Source organism: Sphaeramia orbicularis, chromosome 21, assembly GCF_902148855.1.
Source record: "Sphaeramia orbicularis chromosome 21, fSphaOr1.1, whole genome shotgun sequence".
Taxonomy (NCBI): Eukaryota; Metazoa; Chordata; class Actinopteri; order Kurtiformes; family Apogonidae; genus Sphaeramia; species Sphaeramia orbicularis.
Window position 1 is genome coordinate 6,731,102 of NC_043977.1, and position 19,930 is coordinate 6,751,031.

At 39.3% G+C, this 19,930-nt stretch overlaps 1 protein-coding gene and 1 long non-coding RNA gene across 2 annotated transcripts in view; one reads left to right on the forward strand and one right to left on the reverse strand.

The window, feature by feature from the left end:
* Positions 1–11,892, forward strand: part of LOC115412168 (neuropilin-2-like) — a 208,172-nt gene extending 196,280 nt beyond the window's left edge. The window contains exons 17-18 of the mRNA XM_030124508.1: positions 5,511–5,570; positions 8,571–11,892. Of these exons, the coding sequence (XP_029980368.1) occupies positions 5,511–5,570; positions 8,571–8,899 (389 nt within the window). The 3' untranslated portion in view covers positions 8,900–11,892. The remainder of the gene's footprint in view (positions 1–5,510; positions 5,571–8,570) is intronic.
* Positions 11,893–16,746: 4,854 nt separating this feature from the next.
* LOC115412171 (uncharacterized) lies at positions 16,747–19,916 on the reverse strand. Its single transcript, XR_003934304.1, has 3 exons — positions 19,901–19,916; positions 17,400–17,405; positions 16,747–16,825 (listed from the first exon to the last, which is right to left on the reverse strand). It is a non-coding gene; the product is annotated as an uncharacterized LOC115412171 (long non-coding RNA).
* Between the last annotated feature and the right edge of the window lie 14 nt (positions 19,917–19,930).

Sequence of the window (19,930 nt, forward strand, 5' to 3'; positions counted from 1 at the left end):
TGTGCTATTTTTATATTTTATGTTCTGCTTGTACTCACTGAGAAGGTCTTAACAAGAAAGACGCACTTATTCTCGACTTTTCTTGTTCCAGCAAATGTTTCGTTTTAGCTCCCATTTGAAATCAGACGTTGACCTACGTTTGTCTTTTTTTTTTATTATTGTTTTTGATTCATGCAGATGGTCATAAAACAAAGATCTCTCTGAATTCTCCAAGCCCACCGCCAGTCGTTCCTCCTCAGGCCTGTTTTCTGGACTTTTTTTGTTGCTCGCCACATCATTTTGTTCATGCCCAAATCCCTCGGCTTTTATATCAAAACCCGCTTGTTTCTATCTGACTCCCTCCCCTGGCTGCAAATCCTCGCAGTAACAAAAAAAAAAAAAAAAAAACACAGGAGAGAAAATGAGAGGCAGAAAATGGAGGAGAGCAAAATATCTCAGAGGAGAAGGGCCCATTAAGCGAGGCCTCTTTTCCACCGAAGAATGTGCCCAGAGATGGAGGGAGATGAAAGGAGGAAAAAAACTGCTCTTTATACTTTCTAAAGATAGATTTTTTTTTCTTTTACTGCGAGAGGGAGACTAACAGGGAGGCAGGTTGGGGTTTGGATTGAAGGAGGAGGGCAGGTTGTTTCAAACACAAAAGCACATGAAAGAAGTCTTTTGGCAGAACAGACTCACACACACACACACTGTACACACACTGCAAACACACAACCCAGCCATCAGGTTCACTTATTTAAATCATTGTTTCATGCAAGTCTATCTACTCTGCAGATATGCCCTGTATTGACGTATTTCATCATATCACGCCTTATAAAACGCCGTTTTTCGCTTTAGTCAACAAGTATTTCGGTTATTTTGTGCTTGCATATCAATTTTCTGTCTTGCCAGTCCCTCTCCCTTCCATTTCAATTGATTTGTGTATGATTTACACATTATATGACTCATTGTAGCGGCCTGTGCGCCATAACCCAATCAATGCCGGTCCGAGGTTTAAATAGAGGAATGATATATGGCTGTATTTATGTTGTGCTACCCGTGCAGTTTTCACTAACAACTCTTTCATTCTCTCTCTCTCTCTTTCTTGCTCTCTATCAAACTTTTTGCAAGATTTGGAAAATGTGTTGGCATCTTTTCATGCGGTGCTTTTAAATCAGCCTTCCCTCACCTCCCTCTCATCCTCCATCACAGACTACTTTGTAGCCCTTTAATATTTCTAATTAGTTAATGGAGTTGATTGCATTCATAAAACCCTGCGGTAAGCATTTCTACTCCTCGGGCCATCTCTGTTTTCTCCTCCTCCTGCTGAAATATTACTTGTGAAAGCACTCGAACAGGTCCTCAGGCCCCCTCTGCAGCGGCGCCCGGTGCCAAAGTACCATCCATGTCTTTGCCTCAATAAGAAAGCACCCCCTTTTTTTCCATTCTTCTCTTTTACTAATTGGAGAGTGGAGTTGAAATGGGGCTACTGGGAGTTTTAATCTCCTTTCAGATCCGTGTGATGATTCTACTCAGGATCTTAGCCCGGGGCCTTTAAGCCAGGATCATTAGAAAGCATTCAGCGGCGCATCCAAAGGGTGTCCGAGCATCTCTCTTTATTTCATCCCGCTTCCTTTACCAGCGTCTCCGTCTGTGATTTAATGTTTTGTCGAGGCCCGCGGTGATTTGAGTTAATTGTGAGAATGTAGAGGCTGCGAGGTCTGTTGAGAGTTTACATTTAGAGTCAGAAGAAGAAGGAGCAGAGACTCATTAGACGATTTCACAGTTTCATGAGTCTTACACGAGGAGAGTTTTGGTCTTATTTGGTTGAACAGGTCCTTTTAGTTTTACATTTAGACTGTTTTCACACCTTGCATTCTTTAAACATGTGTCTGGTTTCATTTGAGTTTTTCTGAATTTATAGATTTTTTTAACATGTTTGTATGAAACTTACCTGGATGTCATTTTTATCAAACACAACTGATGTTATTACGATCTGATTTCTTGCTCTAATAATCTTTTTTTTTTCCACCACCATGTGCTTTCATCATGTGTAATATATAAATCTGTAACACACAGGAAAGCCTGATGATTCTGAAACGTGATTTCAACGAGTGATAACCTTTAATTACGTCTGAATCAAACTGTGATTAGATTTGCTCTCACTGAGAGTGAATAAAACCACAAAACTCTATCCACGAAGGAAAACACCTCGACTTTATTATTGTGTGTTTGATCCTTTCTCTGTGTTTGTGCAAAGTAAATAATGAAAGAAAAACTGAAACTAAAAAGATTAAGGCAAATATGAGGAATTAAATTAAGCCGTTGTCAGCGTCCAAACTCCGTATTCTGAGTAAATATAACCTTGTATTTGTTTTGTGAATTCAGTCGGGTCCATAAGTACTTGGACAGTGATGCAAATGTCGTGAATCTGAAATGAAACACTGAAGATGTGTTTGAACTCTGGACAAAAAAATATTGCATTAATCGTTTAGGAATTAAAACCATTTAACCACAGTCATCCCATTTTCAGATGCTCAAATGTAACTGGTCAAACTAAACTGGTCACAAATATGAGGATTATCTGAATCGAACACTGACTTTCCTTCTGTAGATGCTTTTCCAGGTCTTTAACTACAGTCGCCTTCAGTGGCTGGTGTTTGTGGGTGTTTGTGCCCTGAGTTTAGTCTTCAGGAACTGAGAAGCCACTCCATTGGGGTGAGACCCGGTGAAGAACATCCCATAACTTTACCTTCAGGAGCTCTGGGCTGGTTGGGTTTACAGTGTGTTTTAGGTCATTATCGTCTCCGTCCTGTCAGTTTTTCATCATTTGTCTGAATCCACTGCAGATGTACACACCCATGACATAAGACTGGATCCACCAAGACCTGGTCTGATCTGGATCATTAGCTGTTCCTTTTCTTCTCCGCTCTTTTCTCTTACCATCGTTCTGGTACAAGTTCATTAGAGAACCTTTTTCCAGACCTGGTCAGTCTTTTTGAGAGGTTACCACTGCTTTCCACCTGGTTTTTGACATTCTCTATTTACTACCATGAAGGTGTCTGTTGATTATACTTTGATAACGACTCATCGACCTCCTCCTCAGGTCTGTTGTAGATAATTCATTTATCAGACAGGAGTAGTTTTTTGTCTACCTGCTTTACTACAATACTACAATAGTTATATTTGAAAGATAGTATGAACCTTTACAAGACTCCTCAGGTCTGTTCTGGACTTGGATGGATGTTGTAAAAGGGTTTTTCACCAAATCCATTTATTTCATCCCTTCTTCCTGCTTCTCTAACGTTGTTGAACTCACCAGTGGATTCTTTATTTTTCAGAATGTACCAACTTGTTGATTTGACCACTTCTAAAGTTTGTTTCTGATAAATGTATTTAGTATTTTGAGCTAAATGACATCTATTTCAATTACTTTGACTCCTCAAAAATTCATGGGAAGGAATGCGTCTAGGACCAAAAAAGGGTTTGTTCGAGGTGCTCTTTGGAAAAAGGGATTCATAAAGTGGATGACAAACTGGAAGAAAACTCCAAGACACTCTCTTTAAACATTGAAATGCCTTTATTTCCATGGCATGGTCATATCTAGGCCTTCCTGATGAAGGCTTGAAGTCAAAATGCGCAGAAGTGTTTTTTAAGGTCTCAATATGACCATGCCATGGTAATAAAGGCTTGGAGTTTTCTTCCAGTTTGTTATCTACTTTGACTCCTCGTTGAACCTCATACTGAGCAATGTGATATCACTTTTGTCACTTTTAATTGGCGTGTTATCTGTACGCATTATTAGCTTTCTGTGTATATATTCACACCATTATTAGCTCCCTGTCCAACCTGAATCGATTCGTCAAATACCAAACACTGAGGGTTAGGGTTAGCGCTTACAGTTGTGTGAACCGGAGATCTTGGTGTAAACTGACATGCGATCAAATGGCGTTGACTAACATATGAAAGGTCGAAAATGCGTACGTATAGCACGCCAAATGTCATAAGAACTGGCGTGACATACAACACCATTTCATGAGATCAGTCTCTGCTGAAATGCCAAATGTAAACTCGACGTCTGGAATCAACTCCAGGTGTTTTATCGGCTTCATTTGTTGTAGAATAACCAGGGAACAGGACTCATCTGGCAGACTGAGCTCATGAAATTGCGTTGTGACACCAGTTTACTGCATTTGGCATGCTATACGTACACATTTTCATCCTTTCGTGTGCTATTTAACGTCATTTGATGGCGTGTCAATGCGTTAGCCGCTAATCTCGCTAACCCTAAACCTAACCGCTAATCGCGCTAGCCGCTAATCGTGCTAATAGTGTGCTATTTTACACGGTGTAAATATACATGCTGAAAGCTTCTATTGCGTACAGATAACACGCCAATTAAAAGTAGCGCGTTATCTGTACGCAATTCATGATATCACATTGCATCTGGACATGAAGCTGATTCAGTCAGTGTCCAATTACTTCTGGGCCTCTGAAAATGGAGGAACGTTGGTTAAAATGGTTGTAATTCATAAACGGATAATGCGATATTTTAAAAGCAGCAAGTCCACACTTGGATCACTTCATTTCAGATCCATTGTGGTGGTGAACAGAGGCCATATTATCACATATATGTCACTGTGCAGATGTTTATGGACGTGACAGTAGATTGACTGTCGTAGTCAGGACTCATTGATCGCATTCACTGTCAAACAGTCGTAAAGAAAACTGGAAGTTCGCAGAGTCTGAGATACCACATGTTAAAACGTCTAATAGAAAAATGACCTTATCTTACAGAGGAAATGAGGCTTGGTATCTTTTTTTCATATCTACTAAATTAGTTTTTCACCTCTTATCTGTTGAATATCTATTACGGTTTCACTTCATAATGTGTTTTTGGTTCCTTTGCCCCGGCAATAAATGAATCGGCTGCCTAGATACTGCTCTCTTTTCCTTTTTTTCAGGGGGATTGTAATATCAATTTCCTTGAATAAACTGAATTTAAGCAGCTTCCAAACCCTCCAAAGCCTTGCACTTCAGCCTGCCTCAGAAATATAAAGTGGTATTTTAGCTTGTTGAATTTCACAGTATTGGAATAAAAAGAAAAATATATTGTGGAGAACGTGAAAGGAATAAAAGTGATATTTTTCTATAAAAACGTTTCATGTGTCTTTTCTTTCCAGAGTTCAGTCTCCTCTCTGTCTTTTTACTTATTCTCTCAATCTCTTGACTCTGTTTTCATTTCTAAGCAAATAAAAAGGGCACTGATGCTTATCGCATAATGAACCCAGTGGCTTTATTCAGGTAATCTGAGTGAAATGTTCAACTCCTAGTGTTATTTTCCCTCTGTGGACTGAGAACAAACAGGTTTGCCAGCGGATCTGTACAGTTTAATGAGATCAGTCAGTCTTTGAGCTGTTTGTGTGATTTCATCTACATCTACATGGTTTTATTGTGTATTAGATGGACGTTATCATGACATTATCCTGTTATTGATGATTCAGATCTAAACTCTGCCTGTGTGTGTTTGACAGATCCCAGACCCATGGACTTTGGAAAAGACCCAGTTTTCAACAGACCCTCCATCGATGAAGGTGAGATTGGATTCCTCCACTTCTCTCTTCCTCTCCCCGGTTCCTCATCACTTCTCCTTTTCTCTCCAGCCTGAAGAGATACTACCTGTCCGCTCTCCTCTTTGCTCTTTTATTCTTGTTTCCTCCTCTCCTTTCCTCTCCTCTACTGTTTCCTCCTCTCCTCTCATTTCTTTTCTTGTTTCCTCCTCTCCTTTCCTCTCCTGTTTCCTCCTCTCCTCTCTTCCTTCTCTCTTCTTTGTTTCCTCCTCTCTTGTTTTCTTCTCTCTTCATGTCCTCTTGTTTCTTCCTCCTCTCGTTTCCTCCTCCCCTCCTCTCTTCCTTCTTTCCTCTCCTCTCGTTTCCTCTCCTCTCTTCCTCCTCTCCTCTCTTCCTTCTCTCTTCTCCTCTGTCTCCTCTCCTCATTTCCTCTCCTCTCTTCCTCTCCTGTTTCTTCCTCTTTCCACCTCCTCTCATTTCCTCTCTTGTTTCCTCCCACTCCTCCTCTCTTGTTTCTTCCTCTTTCCACCTCCTCTCCTCTCATTTCCTCCTCCTCTCACTCCTCTCTTTCTCCTCTCCTCTCTTCCTCTCTCCACCTCCTCTCTTGTTTCTTCCTCTTTCCACCTCCTCTCCTCTCTTTCTCCTCTCCTCGTTTCCTCTCCTCTCTTCCTCTCCTTTCTTCTCGTTTCTTCCTCTTTCCACCTTCTCTCCTCTCGTTTCCTCCTCCTCTCCTCTCCTCTCTTGTTTCCTCCTCCTCTCCTCTCTTCTCCTCCTCTCCTCTCCTCTCCTCAGTGGCGTTTCTAGACTCCAGTTTCTACCTCCAGGTTTTTCTGTATGATGTAAAACCCTCCAGCGGTTGGTGGTGACATCCTCTGTTGTTTTGAGGTTGAATCAGCCGTTAACATTGTGTTTTCCTGCGCGTACATGTGGGCATGTTAGTGTTTATTTCCTCCCTCCTCTTACATGTTCCACAGCAGACAAAGGAAGACAGACAGCTTCCTCCTGGGCAACTAGAAAACATCTGTCTGTAGCAATCACACTTTACACCATGTGTTTGTGTAACGTGTGTTCCTATCCTTTGTTTCTGTGCAGCCTTTAGACAGATACAAGAACACGGCTTTTAACCCCGTAAACGAGGCTGTTTACTGGGTTTCACAGGGTTCCTCCATAAAACACTGAAAACAACAGTATTTAACTGCAGAAAGGCTCCTTAATTTGTCCATTCATTACAGACAGACACAAGATAACAGCACATTTACAAGAATTCTTTCCAAATCAACCCCATTTTCACAGAAATGAAATGTATACACAACTAAAATTATAAAGTATAAATCTAATCCTATAATTTAATTGCCAGGAAGCATAATTTGTCATAAAATATTAGGACAGCATGACATCACAAACATGCTAAATGCCAGTTTTTGCATAGTGGTACATCTGCACATTACAAATTAACATATTAATTATTCATTATTGTAATAAACGAAAAGAAACGGAAAGAAGAGAGGACTTAAAAGTCAAGATTAATTTACTTCAGTGCCCCAGTCTCTGCAGTTTGCCCATCCTAATACACACACAGTACCTAGCATTAGCATTAGCATATTAGCCCAATTTTGCCCAACCAAAGTTTTTTGGTTAGGGTTTGAGTTCACCCATTGTAAGCCATTTTTCGCAGCTTTATGAAGGAGTTTCTGTGAATGTGTTAATCTGCACTTTAGCACCACCTAAGGGTTCTGAATTAAGAATTTTTCAGACCTTTTTAAAACTATTAAGAACTGAATTTAATAGCCATTTCACAGCCATACTGGCAAAAATTCATGACTCCTAGAATTCAGGAGGATGTGTTTTACTCCGACACCTTGATTCCCACCATTCCGAGTCATTTCTCACTGGGGGCTGCAAAGTTAGTGATAATTGTTTCCTAATTTCAATATAAATTGTCGGATTGGAACAGATGGAACTGAGTCAACTAATGATACTTTCTTTGCATCTTGGACATTTAACAGACACACAAACAGGAAGAAAACTCCAGGGCACTCTCCAAGTATTAAAATGCCTTTTTTCTCACAGCACGGTCATGTGTAGACATGAAAAAACACTTCAGCATGTTTCAGCTTCAAGCCTTCATCAGGCAGTCAACAAAACAGTAGCCTGGACACTTGTTTCTGTTCTGTTTGACTTCCTGATGAAGGCCTGAAGCCGAAACACACTGAAGTGTTTTTAGCATGACCATGCCGTGAGAATAAAGGTATTTTAATGCTTAAAGAGAGTGCCTTGGAGTTTTCTTCCTCTTTATCTACTTTATGAATCTCTTCTCCAAAGAACATCTCAAACAAACTCTTTTTATGAATCCTAGAAGCATTCCTTCCCATGATTTTTTTATTTCCCATACACATTTAAACACAATACAGCAAACAAGTTTATGGCAACATAACTTTAGACTTTCTGTATCAAATGTAATACCTTTTAAAGACTTTTTAAAGGTATTAAATGCAATGTATAAAGACAGAACAATGGGATTGTATGAACAGTTATACGTTTTTACATTTTGCTTCCTATTTGTTTTGCATCTTGTGACATTTATTTGCTTATTTTGTTCTGGTATTGTGATTGTTTTGCATCATTTCGTCAGGTATATCTCTCTCTCTCTCTCTCTCTCTCTCTCTCTCTCTCTCTCTCTCTCTCTCTCTCTCTCTCTCTCTCTCTCTCTCTCTCTCTCTCTCTCTCTCTCTCTCTCTCTCTCTCTCTCTATATATATATATATATATAACCATTAAGACTATTATTATTTAGAAGGGGGCAGGAAATATAAGATTTTCTTCATCCTGCTCCTTTTCGAGCATGGGTGTGTATATGTTTGTTCACTTGATGCTTAGTGAATGTGCTGATGCAATGCACAACCATGAACGAAATAAATGACATGAAATGAGATTTGTAAGTTCAAGACTTTTAAGAATTTAAGACCCCTCAACCCCCGGCACCTGTATTAATCGTCTAACTTCTGTTTTCATCTTGTCTTTCCAGAGTACGTCTTTCCCGGGTGGCCGTCCTCCTTCTCCACCCCGTCCTCCAATGATGTGGACCCGTCCTCCGTCACCCTGGTGTCGGAGAAAGACAAGGACAACGCCTGGCTCTACACGCTGGACCCCATTCTGCTCACCATCATCGTCATGAGCTCGCTCGGTGTCCTGCTGGGCGCCATTTGTGCCGGCCTCCTCCTCTACTGCACGTGCTCGTACAGCGGCCTCTCCTCGCGTTCCTCCACGACGCTGGAGAACTACAACTTTGAGCTGTACGACGGCATCAAGCATAAAGTAAAGATTAACCAGCAGAGGTGCTGCTCGGAGGCGTGAAGGGACGGTAGAAGACGAGGACCATGAAGAATTTATGGGGACGCGCCCGAGTTCCCTTGAAGTAGTTTTGTTCTCAGTTTGGACAATGAAACCACGAAAAAGAAGCACTATCTGTTATCCAGTCTGTGTCCCCTACCTAGTATCCTGCTACTCCCTTGCTCTGATGTCTGAAGGGGGATCCAACCTAGAGTTTCCCCACCTACTTGTGTGCCAGTGGGAGTCGGTGACATTGATCCCCCATCCGTTGCTGTGAGGCCTAAACGGGGGGAACATCAGATGCCAGCCTCCCCTTTCTACAGTACCATATCTCCTCTGCCTGCAGGAGAGAGCCTGCTCAATTCTACAAGCCTGTGAATGAATGAAGGAATGAATAAATGAATATGACAGATTTACCATTTAATTTAACCCACCAGCCACTGGAATGAAGCTAAAACAGAGACGAACTAGAGCCCGTGACAATCTGGACATTTGGACTACAAATGGCAGCACAGTCTGGGGTGTTTGGTGAAAGCAACGGTGTCGACATTCTGCATGAAGTCGGGAATTGCGTCACGAAGAGGGCGACTTCCACTTTCAGCTGGAGCTTGACTGGTGCCAAAAGTGTTGTGCAGAAATGGAAAAAGTTCCTCCTCTTCGTGACTGAGGAGTTGGGCTTCAGTGGACCATTTTGACGGTGGAACTTTGACTGAAATCAACACATATCAAGCGAATGCCTAGCCCCTATCAACACCACAACCCGAAAACCAACGTAGGTTCCTAAAGGCGAGAAAGGTGGGAAAAAAAAAAAGAGAACGATAAAGGACATTTTCATTTGTTTGGTTTTTTAGATATGAGTTCTGTGAGTTTCGGAAGCGTCCACTCGCTCGCTCCTTTGTCTGCCTTTGGTCTGCGCTTTGTGAAACCAGTGGCATAGAAGAGTAATGGTGACTGTTTTTGTTCTGTTTTAGACTCGTGTCCGTTCAGGAAAAAAAAAAAAGGTAAAGAAAAGCCAGCTTCAGTTTGTAACCGCCCTGTAGAGTTCTTACGCCATTTTTAGACTTTCTTTAGCGTTGTGTTGGACTCCACAGTCTCAGTCTTTGTTCTATTTTGGCACATTTTTTCTGTTGCAGATTATAAGAATAGAGGAAAGGGAAAGCATAACGGAGGACAGAAAATCAGAGGTTTATCTAAATCTAACATGCTGTTATGGAGTCGTGCTTTAGATTCAGTATTCTAGAGTTTGTCTTTGGTATACATATATATTTTTTTGCTTTTCAGACTGTATGATGCCCAAATGATGGACAGACACTGTGTGAAAAATATGTCAGTGATTGTTTTATTGCAACCTATGGATTGCCAAAGAGCTGCGTCTGTGCACGTGGAGGGGGTTAAAACAGGTCTGGGTGGAGAACGGACTGAATCATCCTGCCTTTTTAACCACCGCTGTTAAGTCAACCCCTGAATGAAGAACGCTAAATTTAAAAAAAAAAATGAATGGAAGGAGAAGGAATGATAAAGGAGGAGTATGGAAAATCGTCCCATCAACTTTCTTGGACCCACAATCGAGCCTTAAGCTAACTACAGTATACGCTGTATCGGAGGACAGCCATTGAAGAGGGCCAGTGCTGCTGGAGAGACTGACGACGGAGAGATACACAAAAACACACAACAAACACACAAACATACACGGATAGGAAAAGAGAGATGGAGAAGGGAAGACAAGGAGGGACAAAGGAGAACGGATATGTTTACATGCAGGAAAAAGCCTGTTCTTCATGTTATTTGAGTTTTCTGTTATGTCCTGTTGTGGCATCTTGCAGTTTCTCCTGCTGCCTTTAGGGGCGCTAATCAGTCAAACATGATAAGTGGGTCATTCTGCATCAATCAAAAGTGGTAAAATTAAATGATTAGCAAAGCCAGAGTGAGGATATTAGACCTTCTCAGAAAACATGGTTATAAACAAAGCCATTTCCTCGTCTTCATTAAAAGTTGATTATCAGTAACAATATACACAGCATGGACGAAAACTATTCCCAGACGCTATATGTCATTGTCTTTAGTTTTAATTACAGCATTGTTTCACTAAGCTTATGCAACATCATATGATTTATTTCCATCATTTTACGGACGCTAGCAACCCTAGATCATAACAAAACAGACTGTCATAAAATAATAAATAAACACAAAAGAACAGTCAGGAAAACATCCAAGCCATTCGGAAACACTGAAACACTACATACTTCTAAATAGTTTAGAGGAAAAAGGAGAATATAGAGTCAAATCACATCTCCGTTGTCCTTGTAGATAAATAACGATCTTTCTTCCTGACTGTTTTTAATGTATTTCTTATACATTTTAAAACATTTACAACAATGTTTAGTTCCTATTGGCCACTTCTATCCTTATACCAACATTTACAAGTGTTGGCACATTTTCTGGCATGGTGTTAATGGTTTAGCGCCTCTACAGGCAGTAGGAGGAACTGCAGAAAACAATGAACGCAGACGACAGGATAAATAACAGTTTCATGTAGCTCGTGATAATGCAATGAAAAGAACTTTGTTAGGGTTAGGAAAAGATCACGGTAAGGGGTAAAACCATTAGCAGTTACACTTCTCTGAAATTGAAAAGTGTGTCCAGACATTAACGCCACCAAACTGGTCATATTTTACCACAGATATGATGATGACGTCCTTAAACAACTGACCGGTGTTGTAGTTTTTTGTAGTTTTTGTGGTCAGTTACACTCATAAACCCAGAATTTAACATATCAATAGACACTTACGATCAGCATATCTTCTAATCATTCCTCTCAGTCTGCACAGGTGTAAACATATTTAACCTAAATTTATCGTTTCTATGGTCATGATGGATCCACTGTGACTGAGTTTGACTGTGACCATTACTTTTCCCATGTGTCACATTATCTCTTCTCAGGGTCATAACAAAGTCAAACACATACATCATATAGACGCTGCAGCGCACTTTACATCAGTGTCAAAAACTAAACAAATTTAACTGAAAATGAGGCAGTCAACGGAGGCCACGGCTGCTTTTAATCTGGTATTCCTCGCCAGTAAATAAAAACAAATAGAGATCGGATAGTAGCACCTCTACCGTGGGGTTAAACTCAAGCACTTTGTGTACGTTCAGCTGTTTTTCTGACCTCCATACCCTTACATTCTCTACGTGAATGTTAACCTACCTCCTGAAAGGAAATACAGAACATACTGCCAGTGAGCCAAGCATTATGGGTACATTTTAAGGCAGGGGGGTTAAACTCATTTTAGTTCAGGTTCCACATTCAACCCAATATGAGCTTAAGTGGGCCAGACCACTGACATAATAACTTACATTTTAATAAATTACATTTTCATCATGTTTACGTCTACAAAGTTTCATTAAAAATGTGAATAACACGAACGACCTGAAATGTTTTAAGGAAAATAAGTGTAATTTTAACAATATTCTGCCTGTTTATCATTTACACATAAGTATTAGAACTTACAGATCACAGTGGATCAAATACACAAAACATTTAATAACAGGCAGAATATTAAGATAAGACTTTACTGATCCCACCATGGGGAAATTTCAGTTGACAGCAGCAATATACAACAGACCAGTGCAAGAGAAAGACAGGTAGAAGAAAAAAAAAAAAACAAGTGAGAGTGAAATATAAAGGAAAATAAGAAATTTGGTAGTTATATAAATAGAGAATGAGAATTAAACATTCTTAAAATTTAAACGGTACATTTACACTTATTTATATTGAGACATTTCAGGTTGTTCATATTTGTTCAGGCTATTCACATTTTTTGTCAGAGGATAGTTTCTAAATGTAAACATTTTCATGTAATTTAACTCTTTTATCCTAAAACAAAGAGGAAAAAATTGAATCGTCATTATTTATTCGTTATTCTGATCATATTTTACTGGTCTGACCCACTTTAGGTCATATTGGTCTGTATGTGGAACCTGAACTAAAATGATTTTGACACCATTGATTGTTAAAATCTTCAGTGTAATTTATGCATTTCACACATTCATCGCATGGGCCAGATTGGACCCTTTGGTGGGCTGGTTTTGGCCCATGAGCCATATGTTTGACGCCTGTGTTTTAAAGCAAGAGAAGCTGCATTTATTTCTGTTTCTTAAAGTTTAGTTTCCACTTAGCGTGTAACATTCATGTGAAAAAAGGTTAATGGAAACAAGCGGAGCAGGCGATTCTCTGCATGTGAACATATCCACACAGACAGAAAATATAAACAAGAAAATACAGCATAAAACTAGGCTGTTAGAGAGAGAGACTCAATCACACAGAGACAAAAAAAGACAGAAAAGTCTGTGACCCAGGCAGAAATCTCATAAAAATGAAATTAGAGACAGACCTCTCCTTTTCTTCTTCGTGTTTATCCTTTTCACTCGTTGGACCGTGGACGATGAAGGTCAATCCCAGAACGTCCGCTTTGTTTTCCTAAATGTGTGAAGGATCTGGGTTTAGATGGTGGGAAGAAGAGAAAGAGGAAACAGAAGAGTCAGTTCTGTTACCGACAGACTCAAATCTCATCCACTCACTTTTTGTCATTTTCTCACCTTTGCCTCGAGGAAATAAGGAGCAGGTTGGGCTTCACTCGTTCCCATCTGTCAGGATTAAATGAAAAAAAAAAAAACTAATTACATATTTGACTATTTCTGTACAAAGATTTACAAAGACATTACAGTAGCATCATTGATTGTATTTTGAGTGTCAGATTTAAGGATTATTTATCAAATTTAATTAAGGCCTTAATTGATAGTGGATCAACAGGTATTAAACAGTTTAGATCAGTAGATGGTTTTGATCAGTGGTGGATGTTTGGGTCTTTACGGGTTAAGGATAATTAAAGCCTTAATTAAGGATAAACAATGACTTTTTAAGGCTCCACGGACATCCTGCTTCAGTCATTCTCCTTTTCTTCCATTTTTATTTCTCCACATCCATCCCATCTGTGTTGTGGATCTGAACCTACAACAGGCCACAGCCCCCAGGAAGTAAACCCAAACCCTGTGGATGTTTGACGCAGGTGTTGACATGTGGTCACAGGACGCGACGCTGCAGAGACACGAGGGTTTTCTGTCAATCTATTGGACTGTTTTCCAAGTGCCTTGGAGCTGCTCTCTTATTGTGTCTCTCTACATCTCTCTCTCTTTCTGTCTCTACTCGTAACGTCTGCAAACACACACTGACACACAACAATGACATACAAGGACACACACCTTCCTGAATGTCTCTCTCTCTCCTGCTCGACTTCACTAACTCTTTCCGTCTGGACGTCCAGATAGTATTACCTCTTCTGTCTCGATGGATACACACATTCACACAGCGACACACACACATATGCATGACACACACAGACGCACATTTCATGAAGACATACCTACGGCACTGGCCAGATTAACTCAAACTGTTGTTTGTAGACTTTGTACAGAAAACTTTCTTTTTTAATGTTATTATTATTATTTAATAAAGGCTAAATAACATGTGATTTGGTTCCGAGTGTGTTATTCTGAGTGTGTGTTTGTTTATTATTCAGCCATAGACACTATTTATTAAATACTTAAAGACACAGGAATAGTTTTTTGACAAATTCTAATTTTTGTTTTGTCACAGTTTCTACTTATAATATCCTTTGTATTTTTCTGTGAAAATCATGTATTTTTACCTCCGCCAAGGAACGGTGGAGGTTATGTTTTCATCTGGGTTTGTCGGTTTGTCTGTTAGCGAGATAACAAGTTACGGACAGATTTGGATGAAATTTTTAGGCTGATCTGCCTTGGTGGAGGTCTGCGCTCTCTGAGTGCTTTTATAGTTAGTATTAATAGTATAGTTCTATATTTAATTGATCATGTGCATCGGGGGTCATCACCTAAAATAGCAAGAGCTCCAAACAGTTATAAATACAGGTTTATGCTTTTTGTCTGATTAAAACATTGGAAAATTTGACTGAACTACATATCGCTCCTAATTTTAAAGTAACGTGATTTGGTTTGACACAACTACATGTAAACCTTAACATAATGTTTCTGGTGTTGAACACTCCACTCATGTCCTGCAGTTTGTTTGTTTGGATGGGTGGCATCACTCACTAATCCATATAGTTGTGATACTGTTTATTTTATACTTACATAGATGGTAGTGGTTTCTGTCATTTGTAGTAACAGTTACAGTAGTTGTACACTATCTGTCAAAAGTTTGGACTCACCCTCTCATTTAAATGACATGAGATGATTCCTCAGATGGACCAGCAAGTCCTCAGCATCACTGGGAACTCCTTCAAGACAGTTGGAAAGCATGTCAGGGTGTCAGGTGACTACCTTATGAAGCTCATCCAGAGAATGCCAAGAATGTGCAAAGCAATATTAAACCAAAGGGTGGCTATTTTGAAGAATCTAAAATATAAAACATCCTTTGAGTTATGTTACACTTTTTTTAATTCCATAATTCCATATGTGTTTATTCATAGTTTTGATGCCTTCAGTGAGAATCTACAATGTAAACAGTCATGAAAATAAAGAAAAACCAGGTGAGTCCAAATGGGATATTTTCCATATAATGCCCAGTAGGGGGAGGTAACATTGTTTTGTATTAAATTCTTGGATATCAAAGATTAACAACATTGACTTCATTGCATTTGTCGTTTTTATCTGAGATTTGAATAGTGTTGTAAATGAGGTATTTTTGACACAAGGTTCCTGAACTGAACAAAAACTACTAATGTCATGAAATCAGTGTTGCTGATAATCTTTGATACATATCCAAGACTCTGCATAAACTGCATAAAATATGTATTAGCTATCCCTTGTGGAGCCATCTAATTTATTTCCCTCTGGGGGCACGCAAGCAAAACAAGTACATGCACAAAAAACTGCCATAAAATTGTCATTTATCAGTAATTATAAACTTTTTTTTTGCATGAATCTCTTAAACCATGTCAGCTCTGCTCAAAACTACCACATATTCAGTAATCTTCAGGATTTTAACCCTTTAAATGCCAGTTTGAATACATTGTGTCACTGTTCTTTATGAAAAAAATCACGTACTTTTATGTGAGATTCGTGGTTTCAATTTAAGCCAGTGAGGCATTTTTTGGCATGAGGTTCCTGAACTGAACACAAACTACTAATGTAATGAAATCGTTGTTAATGATAATCTGTGACACGTCCAAGACTCTGTTATTAAACAATGCTACATTCCTTCAACATGTATAATATGGAATTTTTATGTTTTTCATGTATTAAGACTGGCATTTAAAGGGTTAAACCTACTGTTCGGGTCAATTCCCCTGAACAAAGGTTTAGTTTTGTTTCAAGGATGGAGGACCTTTAGACTGATATTTAGAGATCTGACACAGTCATTTTTTTAACCCTGTAAATGCCAGTTTGAGTATATGACGTTACTTGTTTAATTAAAAAAAAAATACAAAATACAGATATTGTCCATATGATAACACTGTGGAGGGATGTGACATTGTTTTGCATCAGAGTCAGAAAATCAAAGATTAGCAACAATACTGATTTCACTGCATTAGTGTTTTTATGTCAAATTAAAAAAATGTGTTTTCAATGTAAGTCAATGAGGCATTTTTCACCATGAAGGTCCTGCACTGAACAAAAAGTACTACTGTAATGAAATCAATGTTATTGGAAATCTATATGTCCAAGACTCTGCTCTAATTTATTACCCTATGGGACCCCCGAGCAAGAATGTACATGCACACAAATCTGCTATAAAATCATCATATATCAGTATTTTTAAAGCTTTCTTCAGCATAAATCTGTGAAACCACATCCATCGGTGTTATTGATAAACTGTGACATGTCCAAGACTGTTATAAAACAATGTCACATCCCTCTACCATGTATTATATGGAAATATCTCATAATTTGTGTTGTTATATTGTTTTTCTCATTAATGTATTTAACTTAAATAAGTTTATACTTCTTCCCACTTCTTTTCGACCATGCAAAATTCAGACTTGCATGTACTTGAAGATAGATTCTGTTCATTTAAATGTTTTGTTTTTGTCTTATGTTGATTTCATTTTGTTTTATTTTATTTCTTTGCATGTTCGAAATAAATAAAAATAAAATAAATTAATAAATAATAAAAATAAATAAAACTTTAACTGGCTTTTACAGGGTTAAACATACATAGTTGTCCCTCTAGCATGGAAGATATTTTTTTACTTTACAGACTGTCAGTTTTTGGGTTTTTTTTTCACTATTTAAATGTCAGTACATGATGCTACTTGTTTGATTAAAACACATGCAAAAAACAACATATATGAGACACTGATAATATATTCATGGTTTTACAGCAGGTCTAATGTTGAACTGATGAGTCTTTCCTCTTACCGTGGGTCGGTGGAGGGGCGCGTGTGGCTCGTGTTTCCAGTGTGGAGCTGCTCCGTGGGCAGTGATAGACTAGAGTTACCGGTCACACATAAATGCAGGTGTCCTCAGGTGAATCCACGAAGACCACAAACTGAATGTTCAGCACGGGTGTGTCCAACCCTGGTCCTGGAGAGCCACTATCCTGCATGTTTTAGGTGTGTCCCTCTTCCAACACACCTGATGGTCATTATCAGGCTTCTGCAGAGCTTGATGATAGACTCATCATTTGAATCAGGTGTGTTGGAAGAGGGCTACACCTAAAGCATGCAGGATAGTGGCTCTCCAGGACCAGGGTTGGCCTCCCCTGGTCCTGCAGAATGACATGGGAGCACGTGGATGTGTGCAGTGTTGTGCCAAATTCTACTCCCTGCCAAAAACTGCTCCCCCTTCCTAAATCAGCCATGAAGAGGACAATGTGCACCAAATTCACCCTGTCACAACTTTTTCTCCTTTCTGACTGTAGGGTATGAAATTAATTGTGAATTATTCAACCTCTTAACACCATCATAGCTGTGTAGCAATTAAGTAATGGATAACATTGTAAGATATTGCAGTTATGTTTTTTGTTTTTGTTTTATCTGGTTAATATTAAAGAATGTTCAAAATGTAAAGTATATAAAACTTTCTAAAGTTAAATCTTAGATACACAACACACAAAATATTTAGCAATAAAAACAGATATTGCTGAAAACTACATCACCCGTGGCTGGGGATGCAGTTTTCGGCAGGGAGCAGAATTCAGCACCAGATATTGCCGAAAACTGCATCCCCCATTACAATAAGCTTGTGAAGCTACAGAAGTGAAATGACTTTAGCAGCTCACATTTGGAAGTATTCTGGTGTGACAGGGTGAATTTGGTGCACATTGTCCTCTTGATGGCTGATTTAGGAAGGGGGGGGGGGGGGGCTGTTTTCGGCAGCTGCTGCATGATGCAGTTTTCGGCAGGAAGTAGAATTCGGCACAACATACAGAGGGGAACGACTGTGGATTTACATATAGAGGGAATGCAGATACGTCACTTCCCCCCTGGGCCACGCCCCTCTAAGTCAGACTGAGTGGCAAAAACGAACCAGCTCTACATGGTGGAGCATAGCAGTAACTACAGCAAGACCGGGAAAAATGTGGAATATAACATGAAATTAAAGACTACTGGACTGGACATGGATCCATTCAAGCTACCAAACAACAAGTGGTCTACCAACATTGATATGTGGACAGAAATCACATATCCTGACATTTATATGAACCTGATTTCAACGTCGGGAAAATACCCAATGCAAAGCCTGAAAGTATACAAAAGCTAAAGAGTAGTTGACATCCTCATCATTGTTAATTAGAGGATTCCAGCTGGTGAGTGCTTTCAATTCAACATACTATTGTTTTTGAGGTTTTCTGTCGGTGCAGATGTATTTTGTTGGCGGTGATTTCCAAGGTAAAGGCCCAGCAGTAGTGCTCACAGTTCACTACTGATTTACTGGAGTTGAACCCTTAGTATTGACCCAAGTGAGTGGATGATCTACTGGTACTGTGGAGATTTAAGTAGAGTTCACATCAAATACTGGATACAACACAGCTACAACAGCTTTGTGCTAGAGTAGCCCCTTATTTGGAAAACTAGGTTAGCCTCAGTTTAAGCTAGTTCACGAATTATGTGGAGCACAAGGTTCAGAATCACACAACTTAAGATGCTAACATTAAGAGCTTCACTAAGAAGTAACATTAGCCAAAACTATATGTAATTTAAGGTATGATTTTATGCAAGAACACAGCATAAATTAACGTTACCTGACACGAAATGGCAACCACAAATCCAGGTTTTGTTGTCTGGATTCCAGTTATTTCTACGAATTGCAGCGATCCATCTGCTTCTTCTGTCTTTAGCTTTAGGTCGCCACTAAAATGATAGCTCCGAGTGCTTTTTAAACCTATTCGTGCGATCAATGGCACAACAGCTCTGCCCCCTTTTTTAGATTGTTCTAAAGTTTTCGCAGTATTCAAACCAAAGCCGCTACTCATCTCCCTCTTTCTGCCACTCAGTGGGCGTAACCGCGGTGACTTCCGTTATCGGTGACTTCATGTGCATACCCTCTATTGTTTTATGGTCGTTATCTCGTGATAATTAATTAATTCGTTATCTCAAGATTTAAAAAAAAAAAAAAAAAAAAAAAAAAAAAAAAGTTCGTTTTGTCGTATTTACTGTAACTTACCGGTCAGTTGTTGTTGAATGTGTGTTCTGCTCTGTACAACACATGATAGCGGCAGCTCTCGAAGGAGGATGCGGTACCTGCTAGCATCCCAGTTCCGGTTCTCTGTTACAAAATAACGACATAAATGAATTAGTTATCACGAGAAAACGATCTTTGTTGTCTCGGGATACTGAATAAATTCGTTATCACGAGAAAACGACCAGAAAATAAAATGTAAATCCACAGCCGTTCTGGCTTCCGCAGATACAAGTTTATAAATAGTTAATCATCCTTGTACTAGCTCCAGGTGTCCTACCGCCACTTTAGGACCCCAACAGGAAGACAAAGTTGGCTTCAATGTGCCTGTTCAAAAATGTCTAATGAAAATAAAATAAATACACAAATGGTGTCCTGTTAAAATATGAAGGT